The following is a 25,746-nucleotide window of genomic DNA, read 5'->3' as shown; positions in this document are numbered from 1 at the left end:
CTGGTTGTCAAACGTACATATATATAGCAATTCGTTTAATAGTACAAACATTTATCGTATGTTGCTCTCTAATACCTTCGCCATTTAACGTACTTAAAATTAAATTAAGCGCAAATAAAATGTATCAAAAGGTTCCCTTCAATAGAGTTCCCGTTTTTTTTTTTTTTGATCCTGCTTTTATAGTCTTTCATGGTGCGACCTTTTGATCTTTAAACAACCATTTGATCCTATAGAGTAATTAACAAATAATAGCGATATACAGGTTTGCGTATCTGCAGTACACTCTGAAAATTTAAGGTTCCTACACTATGCATCGCTCTATTCTCAAATCGAGCTGCCCTGGGCAGTTTTCTGATATGTAGTATATTTGTGTGCTGGGTTAAAAATTATATAATAAAAAATCATGTTTAATCGTACTTTGCGGAGAAGGAACCTCAACTCGTTCCAAAGCAAAAATGACCCGACGAGTTTCAGAATGCTTCTTAATTTCTTGTCTTTTTATTCTACCTTCACCACTTATTTGCGATCGTAGATTTCAACCATTTGAAAACACTCCAGTTCAATATTAAATTAAAAACGGACACAGTTACCATATATATAAAAAAATAACAATCATGGTGAGTAGCTCACTCAAACAGGAAGAAGGAATGATCGAGCGGTGCAAATAGTAGCGTACGCTGGGCAGATTTTTATTTAGGAAACTTGCCATGAATAAACAGCGCTATTCAAAGGGTCACAAATTATGGCAAGATTTAAAAATATAACCAGCTCTTTCACAATCATAGGAACTGCCAGACAATTGGGTTATACGACATTCTCGTACATATGATAAAGACTACTACTTCAATATGGTAACAAAAGAGTCACGTTGGGATTCCCCTATAACGCCAAACCAGATAGAAAGAGTGCGGGCTAGTCATTTGTTAGTAAAAAGCAGAGAATCCAGAAGACCGAGTTCTTGGAGAGAGGAACACATCACTAGGTCCAAAGAAGAGGCGTTGGAGCTTTTGAAAGAATATCAAAGAAAAATTGAAGCTGGTGAAGAAACGCTATCTGCTTTGGCAACTCACTATTCTGATTGTCCTAGCGCGAAACGCGGCGGTGATTTGGGCTACTTCGAACGTGGACAAATGCAAAAACCATTTGAGGACGCTACATTTGCCCTTCAAGTAGGAGAGCTGAGTAAACCTGTCTGGACCGATAGTGGTGTCCATTTGATCTTAAGAACAGCGTAAAAAAATGTTGAATCAATCTAGGTCCCCCCTTTCCCGAGTGATCAACAAGCAATAAAAGTCCATCTGTAATTTTAAAATTATATTGTTCCTACATTCTTGACTATAAGCATGAAAGCAAAGAATTTATGCTTTTCATATTTTACAAGCTACTTTGAGTACTGATTTTCAGGAACCATTGACAAACGCGCAGCGATTACAGAATTTTCCGGTAGTCACAGGTGGTTTCCACTCAATGTTGGACAAAGACAGTTTAAGGGTAAAATTAATCCCGGTTAGGGATCGCCCAAATAGAACTTGAAAGCCTTGCCATCATATATTGATGCATTGTCTGAACTTGTAGTAATGTTTCAAGCACTTTTTCATAAAATCCAACGACTAATCTCTGGAAAGGACTGTTTAGATCGTCCTTTTATTCCTAAAAAAATGGACGTAATGCCTCTTTGTTGTATCATGTATACAGCAATGTTGATCCTCGTATAAATGATGGAGCTGCAGTGCATGGCTTTTCAATTCAATTAATTATTGTCAGGTTCTTTCTTCGACATAGCTTAACGCAAACACACTTGACGGGAAATTGATGTTCCCCGGAATTCTGCGGATAATAAAAATCCAGGCAACCAACAAGCATTAAAAAGGAACCTTGATCTCTCTTACATCATAAATTATATGACTTTCTTCTCTTTTTTATCAATTACCTGATCTATATTGACTACTTATCTACTCAAGAACCCTTTTGAAATTGTTTAAAATGAGTGTAGTCGATAAAGCAAGTATATATGCACATAGCAAAGCTGATCTTTGCACAAAAGCAAGCGATTCCTCTAAAATAAATGATGACTTTAATGATAATACCAGCTGCCACAAGCCAGCCACAGCAACTCCTGTAAACATTGATATAGAAAAATACAGCATACAGGACGCTGTTACAGAAGAGGATAAAGGCGAAAGCGTAAAAGAACCTTACAGCATTTTCACAACCCCACAATTGATAAGAATGTTGACTATCTGTTCGTTGACCGCGATGATTTCTCCATTGACAGCTAGTATTTATTTGCCAGCAGTGTTACAGATCGAAAATGTATAATTTTGTCAATATTATGAATTCCCTCATTTTGCTCAAGATAGTAACGGCGTTTGTAACACATACTCTCTCCCTATGATAGGAAATGAAAATAAGCACAGAACAAGTAAATCTAACGATTACGGTGTATATGGTATTTCAAGCAGTATCTCCGACTTTCTGGGGAACAATTGCTGACAGCTATGGACGAAGACCAGTATTAATGATTACTATGCTCGTGTATTGCGCTGCTTGTACCGGTCTAGCATTGGCGCCTAATTATGCAGCCTTAACGATTTTTAGAATGTTACAAGCCTTTGGATCATCCTCTGTCATAGCTATCAGTGCTGGTTTGTTGGGAGATATTGTCGATTCGAAAAAGTATAGCCTTTCATGAGTGATTCAACTCCTCTATTGACAAAAAAAGCTGTTATTCACATTTGCTTTTTTTTTTCTTGTATAGACGTGGCTCATATTTTGGCGTCTATTCCTTGGGGCAATTGCTGGGGCCTGCTTTAGGACCGGTAATTCTCATGTCAGCATCTTGAGCATAACACTAAATTTTACTAAAGCTTTCGCGTCCATTTACTGGCGGAATTAGGTTCTTGGAGGTATAATAACGGAGGAACTTGGTTGGAGGTATTAGCCAATTGACTTAGATAATACTCGGTTACTTATTTTCTAACGGCATCATTTAGATGGATCTTCTGGATTTTAGTGATCCTTGGAGGAACTTCAATAACATTCGTTGGCTTTTTTGTGCCTGAAACATTGCGTTCTCTAGTTGGTAATGGAAGCGGCTATGCCAACCCAACGCCTTATCAATATTACGCGAAAAAAAGGGGGAAAATAGACGAACAAAAAGTTGCAGCTATCAAAGAAGCAAATGGTCCTCGTAGTCGTATGAATTTTTTGGCACCCTTCATCTATCTTAGAGAACCTGATGTTCTGATTGCCCTTCTGCATAGTGGAATATTTTATACATCATTTTACTCTTTCTTAACTTCAACTACTAAGCAATTCAACATTCACTATGGTTTGTCCGAGCTTCAGATTGGACTTTGTTTTCTGTGTCAAGGCGGAGGCACATTGCTAGGATCAGTAAGTCGAAAACTTCTGAAAACCCACCATTCTAAGACATAGGTTAGTTTAATCTAACTCAAAATTCTTTGAACTAGTATATAACTGGTATGTTTCTTGACAGAGAATATAAATCCGTGAGAAGAAAATTCCGTTTGAAGCATCCAGATCAGCCTGACCTTCAGCCATCCATATACACCGCAAGGCTACGATCAAGTTGGATTAGTTTATTCTTTGCAGATACCATGCCATTAGTATATGGATGGGCAATGCATGCAAACGCTCCTTTACCAGCTGCTTTAATCATACAGTTTATTGGTAAGCTCAATAATCTTATGTACCTTTTCAAATGTGTAAACAGTTGTATGTACCTTACAATGTAGACTTATGAAATCTCATATAGCTGGGTTTAGCACATCTTCAACAACAATACGAGTGCAGTCGCTTATTGTTGATCTTTTTCCTGGAAAAGGTGCATCGATTACCGCCTCAAACAATCTTATTCGCTGCATGCTCGGGTAAGAGACTAGAATATAGATTTAAACGAATCTGACCACTAAACTGCTTTACATGAATTTATCATAGCGCGATAGCAACTGTTGCTATTGATCCAGGAATTGAGGGTATAGGTATCGGATGGATGTTCACTGTTATAAGTTTATTTGTAACAGTTTCTAACATTGCTGTTCCCGTGTTACTGAAATTTGGCCCTCGTTGGAAAGAAAAACGAGAAGCAAGGCTTAAACAATCAAACGGATAGTTAACTTTCCGTTTGAATCACGAAAAAATCATTAAACAGCACCTGTTATCAGTTTTGTTGCTTTTCATTGCAAAGGATATTTATTTACTGAATACTATTTGTACAGAATATATTTCTTGTATGTCTTATAAGCTACTAATTTTATGGATGTTTGTTGTTAGTGTATATTCGGATTTGGTTGTGTACATTTGGATTTGGTTATGCATTTCTTTTAATCGTTTAAGAAAGTTTCAATCTTCAAAAAAGGGGTCCAACGCTATATTTTCTAACGTGTCTTTTGTGGAGGAACGCGAGCGCGTTTTTATTACCTCTTTTGTATTAGCCGTTGTTGGTGAAGCAGCAGCAGAACTAGACGCTGTTACCATATCATCATTTACAGTATTGATTTCAATAGCATCATCATCCTGAGCTTCCATATTTAGCATAAAAGAGACGTTCGTCTTGTATGATACGTCATCATCCTCTTCCTTTTTGTTCTGTCTATTGCTAATTTTATCGAATTTAACCGTCTGGCCATTCAGATCCTCGTCATTTTTACAAAATTCTGTAACATGTATCAATGGATTGCTATTTTGCTGCTTAGTGTACAATGTATCATCTTCATTAAACTCAGGGTCCTCAAATAAAGTGATGCTCGTAGCTGAATGTGGAACGATAGGTGGGCCAGCATTACTATTAATTGTAGATACAGATGAGCTTATATTGTTACTCTTATTTTGTCGGTTATAATTGGTATTCAAGGCACTGGACGAATTATGCCGTATCATACTAAAAAATGTACGTTTAAGAGTTGATTCTGTACTCGTATTTGTTTCTGGAGGCTGCTGCTGGAACCGACTTGGCGCTGATTCAAATGTAGCTGCAAAATAGGATTCATCATTAGCTACAATAGCTGATCTTGACTCGTTAGATTTTTGTACCAAATTCATATTCTTCGTAAAAAGAATATCGTATTGTGTAAACAAGTCGCGTACAATTCGCTTAGGGTGGCGATCATGGACATTTACAGGCGTGGATACTTTTGGTCGCATCAATATATGAGCAAAGTTGGATATAAGATGATTCAATAGTTTATCGGTTTTCATTTCCTTTAATGTTCTAAAAAGAGAAAAGGGAATGTTAGCACAAAAACCGTAAAGCAATGTATTTCCCGCATTTTACTTGTTTAGATGTTTGGATAACGCTTTTAAGGTATAGTAATTTGGCGAAGGCAAAGTAGCTAATAATTTACTAATGGATAGTAGTCGGCTTTCGTCATCATGGTATTGGGAAGCATACAAAATCTTGATGGGTTCGTATAAGTCGTACGTCAATAGACATTCGGGTAATTCTAACAGGTAGACCCTAATAATGTTTGCTAGGATGATAAGATTGTCAAACTCTTCTAACTTTTTCTTCAATTTAGATCCAGCTAAATTGTTGATCTGCTCAATAATTCTATTCATTTCCTCCATTGGTATCAGTTTAGACCAAGTGATGTCTGCTTCATCTGGTCGTAGGCCTAATGTATAGTTTTACAGAGAAATGTTACTGCTTAAATTCGTAGTCGCATCTTTCTGTAAGAATAAAATACTACCTTCTTCTATAAGCTTTATGCCTTTACTGATGATAGGTGGTACGTAAGTTCCGTAAATTTGAGCTACTTCTTCTAATGGTACACCAAATATTTGGTCTATAGCCGAGCCATAATAATAATTTTCGTAGATATATGGTTTTGGACAATAAGGACCCAACTTATTCTGTTCTACGATATATTGAATGTCTTGTTCAGATTTTAAGGTTTCTTGAACAAGTGATATACTGTTGTATGTTTCTTGTAACATAGGTACAGTGCCTTTTAGTGCAGTAGCCATTGCTGTGAACGCTATTTTTGTTATAAAAGGCATTATTGTTAGAATCGAGGCAGCTGTTACATCAAGTATTTGCAAAATCCTATTAAATAGCGCACCTTGCTTTATTGAATCAACTCTCTCCTTCTCTAACTGTTCGATGTCATCAAAGTAGGCAAGCTAAATGTAACCGAAAATTTGATAAAGATTTTTAGTGAAAAGCATTCTGAAGAATTCCATTGTATTGTTTTTCCCTTACCAGATTTTCTTCAAGCTTTTTTCTCGACGTTTCAAGCGTCTGTATCTTTTTCTTGTAAGCTTTATCTGCTTCTAACATTTCACTGTGTGCTTTCGCTGCCGAATCTGAAAGTGAGACTTTTTTAGTGTTTCCCTTCTTTCCAGAAAAAATGTTACTGATAAGATCAGTAGTTGCAGCATTCGTTGGCGAAGATGAAGGAACTGCCAAAGTGGTTGTCTCAGAATCATTATCATTATTTGAGACATCAACTCCTATTCCTTGGTCCACACTGCGTCTAACACGCGTCTTCCTTATATATCGATCTACGACATTTTGCTGTATCACATAAAATTTTTCCAAATTGAAAGGCCCACTATCTTTTAAGGTTGCAGCCTTCAAAAATTTCAGGCTGATTAAATGCTGGCATATTTCAAAAGCTTCTGTATCAATAGAAAGATTCTGATTCTCTTGATGTTGCTGTAAGACGGGTGGTGGCGAGGCGAAATAATCACGTATATATTCAAAAATTCTCTGTCCTCGGTACTTCTTTTGGTGTATAGCTGTCGTATTCTGTAGGGTACCCTCGATCAGTTTTTGCATTCGATTAATAGATTGTGCCACTGCTTGATAGGGCACAATCGTAAATTTACCCAACCTAACTCCTCCTTTATCCACATTGAGTTCCGAGGTGACAGAGCTAGATCGGCGCCGCCCGCTCACAAATGTATCACTCTGCATGAAATCATCATTTTCACTATATATATCAGCGTCATTATGATCCACAATATCTAAGTCTTCCTCTTCTTCGTAAAATCCTATTGGTAAAGGCGGCCTAAAATCAGGGCTAGCTATCTCTAATGCTCGGCACCTTGACCAATAAACCGATCGAAGTAACAAAACGGCTTGAGCAGCATGCTCAAAGTCATGTATCTTGTCTTCAATCTCGGACTTCTTTATATTCAACTGTTCTTCAAAATAATTTGTGAAATCGGATAATGGTTCCAAAACATCCTGCTCCATTAAGCTGGCACATACGCGGTGCGCATGTGCTGTTTCTTTCGCCTCGTTGCACAACATTGTGAACGCACCTGTCAAAGTAGCGTTCATATCTGATGTTGTTATATCAACTTGACTCTTCAAATTATTTTGCGCTCTTCTTTCAAATAACTCAGCACAAGCTTTTTCAGTGTCCATTCGACATTGGACATACTCGATGATGGACTTATTCTCGCTGATGCAAGATGTCAACCTGTGGAAAAGTTTGGTAACACCCGCTATATAGTTCGGAATGTTGGACTCTGTATTTACAGAAGGTACGGAGTGGGAAGACACATTTGTAATAGAAGAAGATGATAGCCAAAAAGAGTCCCTGAAGCCTTCTTGTAGGTTTTGCATTTGTGTTTACCCTACAGGGCTGGATCAATTAAAAGAGTTGAATAGTAAAAAACCCAGCATTTTTATTGCTTAGAAGTAGTGCACGAAATTCATGCAGGTTCCTTAAGCTCTAATTGGCCAACATTTATCATTCCATCATTACCCAACTTGCCTTACTATCTCCCCCTTTGATTTCTCACTCTTGATTGTGAATGTACAGTCTTAATCCAGATGAAAGACCAGTGAAAAGACGCAGACTACAAGAGCCAAAAACAAGAACTGAATCTTTAGCCAAAAGGACCATGGCACGTCATTTGAATTTTTTGATCACACCCGATGCGCCTCTTATATTTACAAGGTAAACAATAGATCGCTGAAAGTTCGGCCAGCAACAACAACAATAACTAACAGTTATTCTCAGTTATGCAAAAGTCTTATATCATTGCGTTGGTATAAGTATAATATTATATATGATGTACACCTTATTTCAATCGTTACATAGTGAAGTCGAAGCAAGATATTACTTGAAGTTACAAGGTAACCCAATCCCGTTAGCGGTTAGATATCAATAAAATGGAAATTCTTATGTTTTGACTTGTACGTTGACAGATCTGTCTGAACAAGCGAAAATATGTCACAGCAATTATATCACACACAAGTGTGGGCCAGATTTGATAGGACCCACATGGCAGAAATACTGTGAAGAGTGGGATAGATGCAGTACCTTTCGACCGCAGTTTTTCGGAAAGACAAGGATCATTGCGCAAGTATTTGGTGAATTAATGAACGCTTTCATAGAACCACTCAGCTATAAAGCTATGGTAAGCGGAGAACTTATCACTTATTTAGTTTGTTTATATCGTAGAGTATTAATTTGTTGCGACTAATTTAATTGAAACAGTTGGTCATTTTCACGTTACTGTTTGGCATTTTTATTATTGTTGGCTTAGCATAACAAAAATATCTCTTATAGAACGATAAAAGAAAAAAAAAGAGGCTGTGGAAACAATCTAGAATTTAAATTCCTTCTTTTTAGCTTCCTTTCGACTGTCCTGAGTTCTTGCTTTTTTAGCTTGTCTACTGGCATGCTCAGCATACATATCAGATAAATCTTCACTACCTGCACCTACTGGTAACTTGGCTCTCATTTGAGCCTCATATTTAGCACGTAAGGTAGCCTCGTCCAAACCGCCGTTCTCTAGTTCACTTGGATCAATAGCCACGTCAATATTTTCCGCTTTACGTTTACCAGCTCTTCCTGTTGACATCTCGACACCCAGGGTAGCTTTATTCACGGCTGATAAGTCATATCCATGCTGTGATCCCATAAATCCAGTAATATTCTTGGATACTTCTGGTAATACTTGATAAAGTTGCTTAGGACCCTCATCTTCTTCCTTCTTGCGATCTTTACGCAATTCTATATGATCGGGAGTAGTTAAGCCGGATGCAATTGAAGCCATACCCGAAGGCGTGACCAAACCATCGGCCATCTCTGCTCCTGTGGGCTCCTCTTCCTTCGCTTCTTCGGCCTCACTTTCTTCTTCCGATTCTTCCTCCTCCTCTACTTCTTCATATTCTTCCTCTGATTCGAGCTCACCCCACAGATTTTTGTCGACAGGCTCGACAATCTCTGGTGGAGCAGCAGAAGGCTGAGCCACACCAAACACATCACCATACAGAGGTCGATTATATTCATCTACAGGAGGACGGCCCCAACCACCCGGATGATAACCCCACTGCGCCCCTTCTGGTATAGGAGCATTCAAGCCAGGTATTTTCAGATTGGGGTAACTAGGTGGAGGACCGTAACGCTGCATATTGATGAGCCATGGTGGAGGGGCTAGAGGTGGCATGTTGAGGGCTTCCTTTAATTCTTCTGACAGTTGGCCGGGTTTTTGTTCTTTTATTTTCGTCTCAAACTCCTTTCCTTCATAGTAAAGTTCACCATGCTTAGTGTAGTTACCACGTGTCTGAAATCTGAAGAAGGCATCATGTAGTTTTTGATAATCGATATCAAGTTTACCCATTTTCGGATTCACTTTTTCTTTGGTTTTTCCCTTTAATCCTGCTGCATTTTCTTTTTCTTTAACAGCATCACGCATTTCCATGATACCAGTATCTTTAATAAAATCTATTGAAATAGGAAGGAACCGAAACTTGATGTTAGAAAATTGAAATACGAGTCCAGAAATACTCGTCGTTTCTGCCGAAAAATACATATAATATATCTTATTTACCAGGTAATTCCCATGGTGGCTTCTCAATACCACGCTTTCCTTGTAAATATTTACGCTTCATACTCCAATGTGCGGGTACTGGTACTGTATTTCTATAGGACTTGAGGGATGTTAACAATTTAGGATCGTTTGCTGTAACATCCCACCATTCTACGACTTCTGGTTTTTTCACAAGCTGCTTTAATTCTGCTACTGTCAAACGCTGTAACTTTTTCATCTTCTTTTTTGATAATGTTTGATCTGTATCCATCTCCTCGCCTTCTTTGTCAGAGTCATCATCTTTATCGTCCTTGTTGCGATCTGTTGCGGCAGAGTTATCATGCACAGGAAATTCCTATGAAAAAAACAACAAACAGATATTTAAAAAAAAAACAAAGTCTACGCCAAACTGAAATTGTCATCATTCCAACAAAGCTTGTTCAACTACCTCTTCATCTTCTTCTGCTTTACCAGTTTGAAAATGCTTGAATATTTCAGAAAACTGCTGTAGAGTACTATCATCAACATTGGACAAGCCATCAATATTCTTCAATGAAGACATATCGACGGGTTGAACAACATATTCAATTTCAACATCAAGGGAATCATCTTTCTCTTTCTGTTGCTGTTCGAGTTCCTATCAAATAGTTGTGGTAAGAATATGCTGCAAGCAGTAGAAGAAGACATACACGTTTATCGATCGCCCGATTGTACTTACTGCTTTACGTCTAGCTTCCTCTTCTTTACGCAGTTTTTTATTCTTCTTCTTGTTTTTCCGTCTCAATTTATGTTGCTGTGCTTCTTTGGCTTTTTTTGATACATTTGTATCGTTTACTGGGTTTGTAGCAATGTCATTTGTTACGGCTGCAACAGCTGACATTTTATGGAAGTTCAAATTATGAGTCAAGCAAAAGAAAAAGAAGCGGAAAAGCCCAAAAGTGAAGTTCTTTTCCCGGTATTTTTTTTTTTTTTTTTTTTTTTTTTATGGTTGAATGCTATTGCTGTCCTCACTTCACACCGCCAAAAATCACTTACGGTCACACTACTCCCTCCCTGAGGATGGGCCTGAAAATTAAAAAAAAAAAAAACGAAATGCCTACCAAACAAAAAATTGGAGAGCGTCGCTTGTTTCTCTCTTTTTTATTTGTTTATTATATATTTCCTTTTCAAATAGTCCTTCACCTTCCTTTCTGTTTTACTTCTTGCTGTTTATTTATTGTACTGAATTATCACACATTGTTATGACTCATCCTCCTGAAACCAGTCAAAGTACCACTACCACCGCCACTCGATCGACACTATATCCATTTGTGATTCCATCAATTCAAATGGATGGAGGTACAAAATACCCGCCTTACATCGACGTAAATCAAGCAATGATGATTCTTTATTACGTCCATTTGTATTAAACGACATATTATCCTTCATAGGCCTGTATTGCGGGTGGTATTGGTGGAGCAACTGCTGATTTTATTATGCACAGGTAAAGTGCAAACGGCTGTACCTGTCAATTTCCATAGGTGCATATTTGACTAATCTGGGGATCGGTTCCGGAAAGTTTAGTGTGGATACAGTCAAGACTAGACTACAAGGACAACCCCATACTCGAGTGAAGAAATATAAAAGTATGGTCCAAGCTTATAAGCTGATATTCAAGCAAGAAGGTGTTATGAGAGGACTCTATGCTGGCGCTACACCTGCCATGATTGGATCCAGTAAAGTATATCATTTCCTACTTCCGCTCATGTTGAATATAAAAGGCAATAGCTGACTAACATCGATTTGTAATCATTTGGACTTATCGTAGTTCCAGGAACAACACTCTATTTTGCAATCTACGAGTTAACGAAACGTACTCTCAACGAACTTAATGTTCCTGAAGTGGTTTCACATTTGAGTGCAGGTTCTATAGGTGACCTAGTCGCTTCAGTTATATATGTACCGTCCGAAGTCTTAAAAACACGATTACAATTACAAGGAAGATATAACAATACCCAGTTTATCAGTGGATATAACTATAAAAATACATGGCATGCGACAAGGATGATTATCAAGCAAGACGGATTTGGAGCATTATTTCATGGGTTCAAAGCAACCATATTGAGAGATGTTCCTTACTCAGCCATTCAGTTTGCTTGCTATGGTAAAAAAAAAAAAAACACAAATGATTGTTGACTACATCTGCAAATAAATTATTGGTTACTAATACGTCGATTCATTTTTGTAGAACAATTCAAAAAAATTGCACAGAATCGATTTGTAAAGCCCGGTGAACAATTACCTGTAACCATCGATTTAGTGACAGGTTCACTGGCAGGTGGTATTGCCGGAGCCATTACAACACCGTTGGACGTTATGAAGACTTTATTACAAACACAACAACGAGTCGATGACTCTAAGAAAGATCCTCTCGCTCCTCCTCCACCACCGCGGAAGCCGGGCGATCCACCTGTCAAACATTACAGTGGCATTATAGACGGAATGATGTGGAATTATAAGCATCAAGGCCTGTCAGGATTATTTAGAGGAATTGGCCCACGAGTATTTTGGACAAGCTTACAAAGTGCCATCATGTTTGTAGTCTATGAACAACTCCTACACCTTCAATCAAATTTAAGAATAGAAAACGAAAGGTCATCATCCTCGTCATCATCGGAAATAGTCGAATTATGTATAGACTCACAGTAAATATCCCAGTACTTTTATCCTCTACTCAATTTTGACAGTTCAGTAAAAAATATGCTTCTTTTGTAACCTACGTTACTCAACGGATGGATCGAACTTTGTAATATAATCATTAGTATAGAATTCTTTACCCTACATAGAACAATTGATCCTTTGCACACGATAAACAACAGCGGAAGGGGATACTGGACACCTAATTTATTTATATCGCAATAAAAGATCAAAGCAAATCATGTAAATATTTTCAATACAAATACACTAAAAACTAAATCACAAATGAGGGATATCGCTTAATAGAGTTTTAATGATTCTTCTGCCGGCATGAAGATTCAATAAACGAATACGTTCGTTGTGGAGATGAGCTTGATCCGATGATTGTCCAAAGGGAATATGAACGGCTGGTGCGTTACAGAATTTCTCCAGCCATCTCACGGCCGGGATAGAGCCACCTTCTCGAATGTATAAAGGCTTCATTTGCCATTCATCTTGAATAGCTCTCTCCACGGCTTTAAAGTACTTACTATTCAAGTCTCCTAGCCAATATTCAGCAGCACTTTCAATAATCACCGAGATGGTATTATCTGAGTGTGTACTCTTTGAAAACACGCTATGTACATAGTGTTCAAATTGTTTACAGATATCGGATATATCTTGGTCCGGTACAACACGCATACTTACGGCGGCTTTTGCGCTGCGAGGAATAATGGTAGGGTTGTTAATGGACACATCAATTTTATGCACAGTTAATGTAGGGTAACGCCAACGAGACATAAGCTGCTGTTTGATTTGTTGGGGATGGTCTACTTGGTTCAACGATTGCTTACCAAGAATAGGTGATCCAACGTTAGGCTGCTGATGAGGAGCCGTGGCACGCTTTGAATGATTATGCGCTGGTGCTGTTGCTGCTGCTGGTACTTTTGATGTACGCATCCATTCGACGATTGGGTCATAGAGCTTTTCTTCCGATGGTGTCAGAGGTCGAACATGGTCATAAAAACCGGGTATAAGAACCTTGTTTTGTTCATCATCTACTAATTTGCCAAGCACATGAATAAGATCCATGAGTGGTTCCGAGACAGCACCGCCCTCCACACCGGAGTGCAAATCAGCACGCTTATTGCTGATCGCAATTGTAGCATGAATGACGCCACGCAACCCATAAGTAATGCAAGGAACATCTTCACCAAGCCAGTATGAATTGCTCAACAGAATCATGTCTACATCCTGAAATAGCTCTGCAGATTCCGTAACAGCTTCATAAAAACCCACACTTCCGCTTTCTTCTTCGCCTTCAATGAGGAAAATCACATTCACGTCCAACTGTCCTTGCTTTAATAGCTCATTCACAGCAAATACACATGCTAAAATAGGTCCCTATACATTAAAAAAAAAAAGTTATTTAATATGGATGCTAAACGACTAGCGAAAGGTTAAAGTACCTTATTATCGCTAACTCCACGGCCATAAAGATACCCATTTTTTCCTGTCAAATTGAAAGGAGGACTTCCCCACAACTTATTCTCATTTTCAGCAGAAATAACATCATAATGACCATAGATGAGGACTGTAGGTACTTTTTTAGCGTCGTTGGAAGGATTGTTCCGCTTGCCTGTGAATTTACCGTAAACCAAAGGATTCCGGCCACTAGCACCTGGAATCTATTATGATCATCAGTTTTAAAAAACGATACATGCCGCCTTTTTATAGAAATAGTTTCCATGATTTCTTACCATTCGACTAACAGCCCCAAGCTGTTGAAACACATTTTTGAGGAATCGAGCACCCCTTCTACATTCTTCCATGTATCGTGGATCACCGCTAACAGTACGCATTGCAATCCATTTTTCGAGCACGTAAAGCATAGTATCGCTCGTGGGTGTTTCACTAATAGTTGTGCTTTTCCGACGGAAAGGTTCGAATCCGGTTTGCACAGGCAAAGGCATATCCCAGAACTTGATGGTATGATCATTACTTCCCGATATCAAGTAATTACCACTGGTCGCCAATGATAAAACAATGCCCTGATGCTCTACTAGGCTCTCCGTAAGCAGGAAACCCTCACTCCATATTTTGATCGTCCCATCAGCTGAAGCACTAACAAAACCAGGGCTCTTGATAGACACTGCTAGCACATCATCATTGTGAGCCATAACAGATCGAATCATTTGAAAAGTTTCCAAGTCCCAAATTTGTATATCGCCACCTTGAACGCCACAGAATAAATAACCATCCTCGGACAGGGCAAGACATAAGATACCTTTATCTGGATTACCGCTTAATGTATGGATTAATTCAATTCCAGATTCTTTGATAGACCATATCTAGATACACAAGTCATACTTTTATGAGATTCATCACATTCAACCTTTCTCTCTTTTATGTTTCTTTTACCTTGACATCACCGTCTCCGGAGCCGCTTATCAAAACTTCCCCATCCACATTAGGAATGTCAGTTGCATACAGTAAGCAATAAACATAACCATTGTGGGCATTATTGCATATGTTCTTCTCTCTTACAATACACTTTATCACATCTCTATCCAATTCTTGCTGTAATAATCGTTCTTTTTCATCGTCTGCACTTTCATCCTTATCGAAGAAATTGATCACTTGGCTCTTACATCTTCTTGTGATGGTAGTCTTATCCACGCTTACACCATGCGTTTGAGCATCAGTAAGATTGTACCACTTTAGAAATTAGTTATCAAATCTTTTAATAATCTGCCTGCTTCTCTTGTACCAGCCAAGGGAAATGCAATACCTGAATACTGGTATTCTGACTACCAAAATAAACCATATGATTCAAATCCGAATAACAAATTGAAAAAACATCGCCTACATCATGACACGATTGAATAAGGTAGGCGCATTTTAATGTCTCCGTATTCCAAACCTATGTTTATGATTGAAGATAACAATCCTTATCAGTTAAAACAATTTCGCTGAATAAAGAATATGGGAAGCAAAGCATGACATTACTCTCACTGTTCCGTCACTAGAACTGCTAAACAGATATTTTTCATCTTCAGATAATGTTAATCCAAGTACACTCCCTTTATGTCCTCGTAAGACTGTAACTAAAGTGAAAGTTTGGAGATCCCAAACCTTTTATTGTTTTTGCCGTTGTCCTGTTAGTAACCCTTTTTACATATGATGTCTCTCAATAAAGAGCTTATTTTACATGAATTTGAGAGCTTTGACTCCCACTGAAAAGATAACGTTGACTGGTAACGAGAGATAAAACTGAATTACGATCCTCTTGTGAAATAGTATGAATGCATCGTGTGGGGTATATAGGCTTTGTTTGGGAGAATTGTGAAAGGCTCCCTATTGTTGGTCGCACAATGAGCGAAGGAAAGTTTCATAAAAAGCCGAAACAGCTCAATGAGGAGGTATCTCCAATTACCTAAAGGTGTTGGACTTTCTGTCCTCATCAAAGGTGAATCCATTTTTCGGACGCGAATCAGTAAAAGGAGAAAGAGGAATACCGACAAGTGTACAGCTGGCAAACAATGAAAAAGTTCGGAGGTTGGTTCCTTTCTTATCGGAGCTATTGAGGTTTCTTGACCAGGAGTCTCAGTTACGAGCCCGCTCAATACATCCTTACCTAACTGCATTATTGTTTGTTGATAAGATGGACGCTATCAACGGTCTTCTATAACAGATAGGATTAATCTAATCGCTCAAATCGAAATTAAAACGCGCCGTTTTGACCTCCTTGCAAATAAGACTTGATTCACTAAATGTCGGCAGTAGGTTAGACAGGTCAGATTTACAAAGTATTACACCAATTTATCTCCATATTCTGGCATCTACTTATGGGCTGAAGATAAATACTACACACATATGTAATGTTATATGCATTGATCAATATTTTCTCGACCCTTGAAGAAGGCACTCTTTTCTTTTTCTTTTTTTTTTTAAATAAAAGGCTCGTGCGCTACTAACACTTTATCCTTTTAACTTATTCCAGGAACTGATCGATCCCTAATCACTGAACTTGAGAGTGATATCGTGCCGTAATCTAGTTCAATTCTTGCTCATAGATTTTGCATTTTTAAAAAGTAGGTTTGTGGACTTGTTCAATTCACGCTTCAGGCCTCAACAGACTTAAAATGCTCTGGTTTCATATGGTAAGTTGTTGCAATTACTGTAAGGCAGATATAGCTGTCTGAACGACTGTGAAGTCAAATGTACTTCAACGAAATGTCAGATGGTACTCTTAAATCAACCAGTTCCATTCTATGAACTGTACCTCACGTCGCGCTTCCAAAATTGTATCTTCACTCGATCGCTTCAAAAGTGAGTGAATCCTGAGAAGTAAAATGAAGCTTTCTTATCTTGATCACTATGCAAACATGGATATTGTGATCAGATTAAACCTGCCAGTTCTGCAAGATGTAAACGTCCTTTGATGACAGTGACATTGCCCACCCCCCCCCACTAATCTATATCCTACAAAAAGTTCAAATTTCAGGATTTGCTTGAGTTTACTTTTCAAAACGCTGGCGGAATGTTAATATGGTGGTAGCCTCAGGTTCCCAAATTCTAAATTCAGTTAAAGGGGAACTACTTGTGCTGCTTCAAAAATAAACAGCCAATAAGCTGTGCCAATATGAAATTGAACAAGGGCAACCCTTTTCGTTTTGAGATTCTTTCACTTTATTCACTTCTAATTGACATGTTGAGAAGACGATCGATCCTTAATCTATTCACACAAGCAGGCAGCAAGTGCGTCTTACAACAGCGATCTTATACCACAGGTAGCGGGAAGAGATTTAAGAAAAATGTTCGACTTTTTCGGTATGAAAATAGGAAGGGAGCTGACAGGAAGTTAGTGTAGAGGTACACAATAGTATACTAGCAGCTGCACGGAGAGATAGACCGTTAGACTATCCTCGTTTCTGCATCAATCCTAAAGTGCACGGCAAATGGATTACTGTAAAAGAATTGCATAAATATGATGTATTGCAAAATGGAGAAAAGGCAGAAAAGGATTTAGTGACTTTGACAGGTCGAATAGTTTCCAAACGAGAATCGAGTCAAAAGCTCGTGTTTTATGATATTATGCAAAATGGAGAAAAAATGCAGGTGGTGGCCTCACAAGGAAAATACCATGGCTCTGAAAGCAAATTTAGTGAATGTACAAAACATCTACGAAGAGGGGATATTGTCTGTAAGCGTCTCTATACATATTGTCATCTATCAATAGGCCATCCAATGGTCTAACCTAGACTTTTCAAGCTTTTACAGGAGTACCGGGAAAAACAAAGCATGGACAGCTCAGTGTTTTTGTAACCAATGAAATGAAGGTTCTAACACCTTGCCTACAAGACCTTCCGCGAAAGTCTTTGCTTGATCCTGAAAAACGATTTCGAGCAAGACATGTGGATTTGTTGGTGAACACAGAGTCAGCGCATATTTTACGGACACGATCAAGGATTATAAAATTCATTAGAGAATTCTTAGATGCACGCGGATTTTTGGAAGTGGAAACACCCATTCTGTCTGATAAAGCAGGAGGCGCAAATGCGCGCCCTTTTGAAACACACGCATTCGCTCTTAATATGGATATGCAAATGCGAATAGCTCCAGAATTGTATTTGAAGCAGTTGGTGATAGGCGGCCTGGACCGTGTTTATGAGATAGGAAAGCAGTTTAGAAATGAGGGTATTGATGCAGACCATAATCCTGAATTTACGACTTGCGAATTCTATCAAGCCTATGGTAACTTGGAAAGCCTGATGAATGATACAGAGACTTTACTAAAAGAAATGGTGCAAGCTATTTGTGGTGGAAATACTCTACAATTGAAATCCGGAGTGAATATAAAGTTTGATGTCCCTTTTCGTAAAATTGATGTTACAGAAGCTTTGGAACAACAGCTAGGAAGGTCATTATCATTTTTAGAAAAGCCTGGTAAGATATTATGAATGCGAAATTTCGACATTAAAAGTTAGATATTTTTATTGAAAAAAAAATGATCAAACAACAGATTCGATAAGCGAGCTATTGTCTGTTTGCGTTAAACAAGGACTAATGCCAAGTTCTAAAATAACTGTGCCAAAGCTACTAGACAGCCTCATCTCAGAACACATTGAGCCTAAATGTACACAACCTACCTTTCTATACAATCACCCTGTTTCACTCAGCCCTTTGGCGAAAAGTTTTACAGACGAGAAGGTTCGTAGGAATGTATGTAATCGTAGACAAAGACTTAAGCACTGAATCAGTAACTTAATCATTTTTAAGGGAAGGACTGTGTCAGCCAGATTTGAACTCTTTGTGGGAGGGAAGGAGATTGTGAATGCTTACGAAGAATTGAATGACCCGGAAGAACAACGGGACAGATTCAGATTACAACTACAGGATAGGAAAAATGGTGATTTGGAAGCACCTATACCAGACACAGATTTTTGCAATGCATTGGAATATGGCTTACCACCCACAGCTGGCTGGGGCATGGGCATTGACAGAGTTGTTCAATTATTGACAGGAGCAACGCATATCCGTGAAGTTCTCGCTTTTCCTACAATTCGACCGCGTAAGCCATCGTTAGAAAAGACAAAGGAAGATGAGCAAGAATAAGTTATCCTGCAAGTGACACTCCATTCTTATAAGTGTATACTACTATTTACTACGGAGAAAAATACCATTGTGGCGTGGAGATTGTCAGTTGCAATACATTATAAACATGCAACAAGCATCCGCTCTTCCAAAAAGAAAGAAGGGAAGAAAATATCGATTTGAGAAAGTTTAAAGCTGCCATCAGTTTTATTGACGTGTGCAATCGAGATCTGTTAATTTGAGAACCAACTAAAATAAAAAATTATAGCTTTCTCCGAGGCTGTTTTATAGTCCTCCCCCCGCCTCCACAAATGTATTGAATAGGCAAAAAAAGTAGGACCTCAATGCTGTAGAAGCCGCCTGTGATCTTGAGAAAGAGAGAGAACAGGACGATACAATAATGTCGACGCCTTAAAAGTAGCTGTTATGGGGTATCTTTCTCGAAGTTTTGTTATGAATATCCGATAGCGGTGTTGCTATGAAGTTCATAGCAGTTTTACAGTGATTGTTACTCAGCCGCCTGGGTGACTAGGTGGACGTTTTCAGGAAGTTTATCAATAATTACAGATACGACTGCCATTTGATTGCTCGACCAATCCTACATTTCTTATAGCAGCGTTTCTTTTTTTTCCCGGACGCCCCTAGATCGCGAAAGCGGTCCCACAAAGTTAAGCATTATTTACAGAACAATGCTCGCCAAACAAGGGGAAAAGCACTTCGTATTTTCTTACTGCTCCAAGAAAAAATGTGCGGGCCTATGCTCAATGTCATCCGTTAGTCCACGGACCATTCGAATGTTGTGTTTGTCCTTGTCCTTCTGAAATTTCTGTAATAACCCATAGGCACAGATATATTGCTCGAATTTCTTATAGAAGAACGTTGTAAGTCTGTGCAAAATGCTAAATTTTTATAATCATTTTTTTTACCTTACCTTCTTAATGCGGGTATATTCACCATTGTTAGAGGGAAAATGAAATATTGATCCACGCGACGGCCGTAAAATACTTCTTCTCAATTGTCAATGATAAAAGGAGGGAAAGGAAGAAACATGTCAAATAAGTCATATATAAACGTACCTAATATTTACACACCACTAAAAATAGTAAAAGAAGGCTTACTTTAAAGTAACATTTGCTCCCAGTCCTCGGATCTTGATCCGCAGAGGTTACAGGCTTCTTTTTATTGTAATGGTGCCTTCTTGGCGTTGCCAAACAAGTATTTGGGTGTGTTAAGTTTAAAATTCAGGTACCTTTGATTTTTTGATTCCATTGAAAAGCTTGTGGAGACCAGAAACAGACAGGCGAATGGATTGCAACAGTCGCGCAAATGAGGAGAGAAAACGAGGAAAAGTAAATATATTGGTAGATGCCGCAGTGCCTGAGTCCAACGTAAAGTACGATCTAGATAGAGTATCAAGGATACGTTTACTTCTCTCGTTCAAAAAATACAAATCAATTAAAAAAAAAAAAGCTACCGTCTGCAAAGCGTTTGTAGTACAATCTACTGTGAAGCTTAGTTACTCATATTTGAAGTTGGCGTATATTCAACGCAGAAAGTCGACAAAAAGTCCATTAAAAATTGAGTAATTTATCATTTGTCTTTCTTTCATTCTATTCTTGACGAAGCGTTGAATTTTAATGGTAGAAAGAAAGCAAGAAAATGAAAGAAAAGAAAGGGGAAAAAAGTTAAAATATATTGCAATTGAAGCACCGCTCACCAAGATTCTGAGATCAAAAGTATATGTGAGTAATATACCTGTGTATCATTCTGGAAACAATAATTCGTTGAATGTCGATCACTGTGACAGATTGCATTGCTTCTAGGCCTCTAAACTTTTCCTAAGCTTCCCAAAGCATTCCATAGCTTTCCATGAATGCAGAAGAGCATTCTCTGCTACCAAAATCTTCTGGCACTCCTTTGTAGTTTTTGATTCTCGAAACCTGCTCTTGAGAAAATCGTCATACATTCCAAAATGTCCAGCTTTGCTAGTGTGAACTGAAGACATTTTATCCTTCTCATTGTCAAATTATCAAAAGCATCAAGAAAGAAGGTCGATAGCATCTTTGACAATACAGATTGGGTGGTTTTCGTAGTAATTGTTACTGAGTTATGAATGGTTTTCAGTAAATTTAATGTTCCAGGCAATACTGTTTCGTCATTTGCTCTCCATTCTGTATGGCGCTTGTAAGTAAATTTAGATTCTCTTTAGGCTTTTATGGCAGTTTTAAATGAGTTCAGCCATTACAGGTGGCTTATATTTTGTTCGTGTCCAAACTATGGCAGATATACAAGCTAAGTCTAATTCAAATACTTCTAAAGTTATTACTGTAGCTAAAGTCGCTTTTTCTTTTTGAGGAAATATATACTCAAATGGCTTCGCGAACGATACAACGTATTTAATTGGCCAAAAAACAAAAACACGTTTTCGTTAGAAGCGTTATATAGCCGTTTAAAAACTGGTATCAAGCTAAAATGTAAAGATTCTTGAAGCAATTCCAAACAATATATCCTTAGGTCAACAACTAAAACTAGTATTACTAAAGTTTTGCGCTTAAGGGTTCATAATCTTATTCCAATATGGTATGTAAATGGAAACACTTAAGGCTCCTGATACACCTGATATATATGATAGTACCTGTTGGTTTTCTTTACTTACCGAAATGATTTATTTTACGCATTTTCAACATATTTATTGAAATTAGGGCTGTTTCCAGTTGAGTAACGTAATAACAGATGATTTTCGTGTGCTTCATTGAGACATTGAGTCCAATCCATACGACCAGCCCTCGTTTTAAATCTGTTTACAAATGTGATTTCGTCTGCTAAGTGAGATTCCTCGCCCGGAACGTTTATTACCAACAGGTCACTTGTCAGGGAATTCTAAAACACTTTCAGAATCTGTGGAGGTATCAGAAAGCTGCCTTTTCACTCTAGAATTGTGCATAAGGCTCTTTTCATTCACATTTTCTGCTTTTTTGATATTAGGAACACCTGCTAGAGACTTCTTAATTTGTTTCAAGCATTTCTCATTACTTGACAAGACTATATCAAAAGTGTGTCGCAAGTTATTCTCCCACTGAGTTTCTTCAACTGTTGTCTCTTTGGCTATTCAAGTTTTATGACGTTGTCTTCGCTATGTGAGTGCTCAAAAAGCGTTGCCTTCCTTTGACAGAAAAAAGAAGATATTGCTTGAAGAATATCAAGAGGATCGCCTCCAACATCATCGTTTTTCTCAGATATTAAGTAATATGACTGAACCCAAATTTCTGATGGAAAGGGTGCTAAATATTGGCGAGAGACCGATAGCGAACAAGTACCGTGAGGGAAAGATGAAAAAAAAACTTTGAAAAGAGAGTTAAACAGTATGTGAAATTGTTGAAAGGGAACCGCAAGTACTTTTGATTACTGCTATGTTGAACGAATTGAGCAAATCGCATTACAGTAAATACAGGAAACACTTCAAATAAAAGAACAGTAGGCCAAAAATGTTGTGATATTTATAAGCTCGACAGTGATGATGTGGGTATCACTACAACAACAACGATCGCGTCACGTTTTGACGAAAGTGAGAATGAATGATGATAATCTAGCCAGATATTAATGAGTTAATACAGCGCTTAGCCCTTTCAAGTGGTCACAATTGTTTGGACATCTTCTTTTACAGCGTATTATCAATATTGTAGACGATATGTCCTCGAATATAATTATGTTTCATAAACACTATATGACATTTATTGAATACTTTGGCTCATATAACAATGTTAATATATTTATATGTAGCTCAAGCTACAAAGTAAGCATTGACTAAGACTCTGTGTAAGTACGGTTTTCCATTCTACGTTAATTTCTTGTTGATTGGTTCAAGAAATTGTGCGGACGTCACAACTGATTGCCGGCAGTGGGGCGGGCTGCTCTTGTCCCCTCTTTTTCGCTTTGCTGTTAAAGAATTTTGTAAAAGCGACGACGCGTCAATCATTCTCTTAAACGGCCGAGCATTACGCACTCTATACTGCATTTTTTTTAAATTCTCTTTTACCACACACATTATATAAAAAATAGAACTTAAATGGATCACTTTCCTTCACATTGGGGCAAACCTCGTGCCGAAAACACTGATACCTACAACACAGTTCCTTTATATAAGAGTGTTCCCGACAACTTGACTGAATCAGCATACGGGCCTATGACTAGAACTCAGTAAGTTTAAAATGCGCTCTACATAAGCAACACTAGACATGATGGAAAGCAACTTGATTTGCCACCAACACAATTCACCAACACTTTTAATTTTATTTTTCTCCATTTCACCTTTAAAGGCAACCTTTGGTTACTGGTACTTCGGTTCTCGCTTTCAAATACAGAGACGGTATTATGATGGCAGCGGATATGCTTGGTAAACTGACAGACTAATCCATCTCGCAGGCATCATTCCTAGCTTTGACATTAACGTTTGTATATTGATCATTTTGCAATTTTAGGCTCATACGGCTCTTTGGCTCGCTTCCGTGATATCAAAAGATTATATCCCGTTGGAGAACATACAGTCGTGGGTGCTTCGGGTGATATTTCAGACTATCAATATATTCAACATCTTTTAGATTCAATTATGTAAGAAAGAAATTATGCCGCTAAGCAGAAGGAAAACAAAGCACAAGGATTCTTTTTGTTACTCATATAGTAAAAACGCATGTTTAGGGTAAAGGAGCACTGTGCTGACGATGGACATGTTTTGGGTACTCCACACATTTATGAATATTTGTGGAGAGTTATGTACAATAGAAGATCAAAGATGAATCCTCTTTGGAATGCCTTGGTTGTCGGTGGTATCAACAAAGGAGAAAAGTTCCTTGGCTACGTTGATTTAAGGGGCACAACATATCAATCTACAACCATTGCCACTGGATTCGGAGCACATTTAGCACAGCCTATTTTAAGAAGAAGAGTTGAAGGAAGAGAGGATGATTTAACAGAGGAAGAAGCAATTGAGATTATGAATGAATGCTTACGTGTATTGTTCTACAGAGATGCTCGATCTTTGAATAAGGTAAATTTGATTCATGAAATGTAACGGAGCAGAAGAAGCTTGTATATATACAAAACAAAGGCACTCACTCTGCATAATTCTGACATCAATACAATAGTACCAAAGAGCAAAGATTACAGAAAGCGGTTTAGAAATCACCGAACCCTACTCATTGGATACTGAATGGTCATTTGCAGAAAAAATTCGTGGTTATGGTGCTTAAGACTGTGTGAGAAAAAGAAAGGAATAGTATATGATGCAACAATAAACCAAACCGAACTATATTAATCTATGTGTTCACAGTAATGCACACAAAGAAATATCTGAGCGATACGAGTGTATTTGAGTTTATTGGGAAGAGGGAGAGAGGGAACAGAGGGCAATGACCATGCATGGGCTCATGGATAAGGTTCAAAATATTACAATGGGTTCAGTCAACTAAAAAAAAAAAGGCCAATAAGTTGGTTAATATCATTGAGCTAGCTCTTTCGTGGTTGGACTTTGCCATGAGTAATTTTTATAGGGTTCCAACAGTTTAAAAATAAGCGCATAGGCCTGGTTTTCCTTCTCTGAGTTCTCTTTTCGTTCTTTCCCATCTCTCCAGCACCGTAAAGCATCTTGCACTTCAGATTTCCTGGCTAGCCCAATCAAGGTTGAGTTGATACCGATTTCATCCTTGCCTTGGAATGAGAATCGAGAAGCCAGATCAGAAATGGCAAGTCCATATTGTTCTCGGGTGACTACGGCTGCTTTATCAGCAGCTTCCCTTAATTCTTTGTGGGCAGGATGCCAATCTGGTGTCTTTCCTTCACGTAACAATGCCATACACAAAGGAGAGGCATTCATGATGTATTTTACACCTGCTTTGCGTAGTTTCGGTGCATAATCGGCCAATTTTGTATTCTGCAGGGTATAATGACAATAAGAAAGAATGATATCTAAAGGTTGGTTTTTCTGTTCGAATTGGTATTGCGCAATTTTCAACAAGACATCCAATGGGTATCCCGAAATGCCGACGTATTTCACTTTGCCTTGTGCTTTCAGGTTAAACAATGCTTCAAGTGCCCCACCAGGGCCAACGATGTTCTCCATAGGGACAAACTCTACATCGTGACAATAAACAACATCGAGATAATCTGTGTGAAGTCGGTTCATACTTTTCTCAACACTTTCATATGTCTTTTTCGCACTGAAGTCAAAATCTTTAGTGGTATAACCAAATCGACCTGTCTTTGTTGAAATATAGTAATGTTGACGAGGAAACTCTTTAGAAATTGTTTGTAAGGCGTCTCCTAAGACATATTCACTACGTCCATAATAAGGTGATGTATCAAAACAGTTGATGCCTAACCGAAACATATCTATAAGAATCAGATCGTTCCTCTCACTATTTCTCTTTTTTTTTACGCACCATTGAGTAAAGCTTCTCTACAAGCTTCGACAGCATCGTTTTGGGTGAAGTCATCGTAAGATCCTGAAAGTGCACCTGCACCAAAAGAGACTTCTGAAGGTGCAAATTTATCTTGAGGAACAAGCTACTGTGTGGTTAGTCGCTTACACTTAGAGAGGTTAAGTAATGACAGAACAAAGTCGGCTTATACCTGGGACATGGGTGTCTTATTTTTGAGGATGAAGAGTGAAGAAAATAGAAGAAAACGGGCCACTTGGATGTACAA

General features: G+C 38.2%; 10 protein-coding genes across 10 annotated transcripts; 6 read left to right on the top strand and 4 right to left on the bottom strand.

The window, feature by feature from the left end:
• The first annotated feature begins 506 nt into the window (after window positions 1–506).
• On the top strand, window positions 507–1,476 carry BDF20DRAFT_873836 (peptidyl-prolyl cis-trans isomerase pin1). The gene is made up of 2 exons (XM_053081231.1): window positions 507–617; window positions 786–1,476. The coding sequence occupies exons 1-2, from the start codon at window positions 615–617 to the stop codon at window positions 1,233–1,235; spliced, it is 453 nt and encodes a 150-aa protein (XP_052935542.1). The 5' UTR covers window positions 507–614; the 3' UTR covers window positions 1,236–1,476.
• Window positions 1,477–1,811: 335 nt separating this feature from the next.
• Window positions 1,812–4,234, top strand: BDF20DRAFT_873831 (major facilitator superfamily domain-containing protein). Its single transcript, XM_053081230.1, has 8 exons — window positions 1,812–2,313; window positions 2,399–2,676; window positions 2,759–2,819; window positions 2,897–2,934; window positions 2,994–3,396; window positions 3,474–3,693; window positions 3,779–3,893; window positions 3,961–4,234. The coding sequence occupies exons 1-8, from the start codon at window positions 1,984–1,986 to the stop codon at window positions 4,133–4,135; spliced, it is 1,620 nt and encodes a 539-aa protein (XP_052935541.1). The 5' UTR covers window positions 1,812–1,983; the 3' UTR covers window positions 4,136–4,234.
• Window positions 4,235–7,934, bottom strand: BDF20DRAFT_975548 (uncharacterized protein). The gene is made up of 5 exons (XM_053085073.1): window positions 6,224–7,934; window positions 6,084–6,144; window positions 5,712–5,999; window positions 5,297–5,636; window positions 4,235–5,233 (listed from the first exon to the last, which is right to left on the bottom strand). Exons 1-5 carry the CDS (start codon window positions 7,595–7,597, stop codon window positions 4,366–4,368), a joined length of 2,931 nt encoding a protein of 976 aa, XP_052935540.1. The 5' UTR covers window positions 7,598–7,934; the 3' UTR covers window positions 4,235–4,365.
• Window positions 7,789–8,531, top strand: BDF20DRAFT_913603 (Di-sulfide bridge nucleocytoplasmic transport domain-containing protein; the record flags this gene model as incomplete). Its single annotated transcript, XM_053084096.1, has 4 exons — window positions 7,789–7,934; window positions 8,079–8,113; window positions 8,186–8,397; window positions 8,478–8,531. 4 exons carry the CDS (start codon window positions 7,789–7,791, stop codon window positions 8,529–8,531), a joined length of 447 nt encoding a protein of 148 aa, XP_052935539.1.
• Window positions 8,532–8,586: 55 nt separating this feature from the next.
• Window positions 8,587–10,675, bottom strand: BDF20DRAFT_913602 (uncharacterized protein; the record flags this gene model as incomplete). The annotated part of the gene is made up of 4 exons (XM_053084095.1): window positions 8,587–9,710; window positions 9,817–10,150; window positions 10,244–10,432; window positions 10,514–10,675. The coding sequence occupies 4 exons, from the start codon at window positions 10,673–10,675 to the stop codon at window positions 8,587–8,589; spliced, it is 1,809 nt and encodes a 602-aa protein (XP_052935538.1).
• Window positions 10,676–11,036: 361 nt separating this feature from the next.
• On the top strand, window positions 11,037–12,483 carry BDF20DRAFT_836074 (mitochondrial carrier domain-containing protein; the record flags this gene model as incomplete). Its single annotated transcript, XM_053078910.1, has 5 exons — window positions 11,037–11,159; window positions 11,226–11,278; window positions 11,359–11,510; window positions 11,603–11,938; window positions 12,023–12,483. 5 exons carry the CDS (start codon window positions 11,037–11,039, stop codon window positions 12,481–12,483), a joined length of 1,125 nt encoding a protein of 374 aa, XP_052935537.1.
• A 267-nt stretch (window positions 12,484–12,750) lies between these two features.
• BDF20DRAFT_913600 (WD40-repeat-containing domain protein) lies at window positions 12,751–15,929 on the bottom strand (the record flags this gene model as incomplete). Its single annotated transcript, XM_053084094.1, has 8 exons — window positions 12,751–13,854; window positions 13,920–14,138; window positions 14,211–14,801; window positions 14,872–15,168; window positions 15,242–15,373; window positions 15,460–15,585; window positions 15,662–15,807; window positions 15,887–15,929. 8 exons carry the CDS (start codon window positions 15,927–15,929, stop codon window positions 12,751–12,753), a joined length of 2,658 nt encoding a protein of 885 aa, XP_052935536.1.
• Window positions 15,930–17,161: 1,232 nt separating this feature from the next.
• Window positions 17,162–19,068, top strand: BDF20DRAFT_913599 (uncharacterized protein; the record flags this gene model as incomplete). Its single annotated transcript, XM_053084093.1, has 5 exons — window positions 17,162–17,243; window positions 17,324–17,656; window positions 17,725–18,399; window positions 18,476–18,663; window positions 18,733–19,068. The coding sequence occupies 5 exons, from the start codon at window positions 17,162–17,164 to the stop codon at window positions 19,066–19,068; spliced, it is 1,614 nt and encodes a 537-aa protein (XP_052935535.1).
• A 3,731-nt stretch (window positions 19,069–22,799) lies between these two features.
• BDF20DRAFT_553559 (nucleophile aminohydrolase) lies at window positions 22,800–24,417 on the top strand. Its single transcript, XM_053075735.1, has 5 exons — window positions 22,800–23,244; window positions 23,364–23,440; window positions 23,526–23,655; window positions 23,743–24,091; window positions 24,189–24,417. The coding sequence occupies exons 1-5, from the start codon at window positions 23,114–23,116 to the stop codon at window positions 24,291–24,293; spliced, it is 792 nt and encodes a 263-aa protein (XP_052935534.1). The 5' UTR covers window positions 22,800–23,113; the 3' UTR covers window positions 24,294–24,417.
• Window positions 24,418–24,541: 124 nt separating this feature from the next.
• BDF20DRAFT_913597 (NADP-dependent oxidoreductase domain-containing protein) lies at window positions 24,542–25,680 on the bottom strand (the record flags this gene model as incomplete). Its single annotated transcript, XM_053084092.1, has 3 exons — window positions 24,542–25,431; window positions 25,503–25,605; window positions 25,672–25,680. 3 exons carry the CDS (start codon window positions 25,678–25,680, stop codon window positions 24,542–24,544), a joined length of 1,002 nt encoding a protein of 333 aa, XP_052935533.1.
• Window positions 25,681–25,746: the final 66 nt, after the last annotated feature.

The sequence above is a fragment of the Mycotypha africana genome, assembly GCF_025528875.1.
Source record: "Mycotypha africana strain NRRL 2978 chromosome Unknown BDF20scaffold_6, whole genome shotgun sequence".
In the NCBI taxonomy this organism is placed as follows: Eukaryota; Fungi; Mucoromycota; class Mucoromycetes; order Mucorales; family Mycotyphaceae; genus Mycotypha; species Mycotypha africana.
Note: the sequence above shows the minus strand (reverse complement) of the source record. Positions and strands in the feature narration are given on the sequence as shown.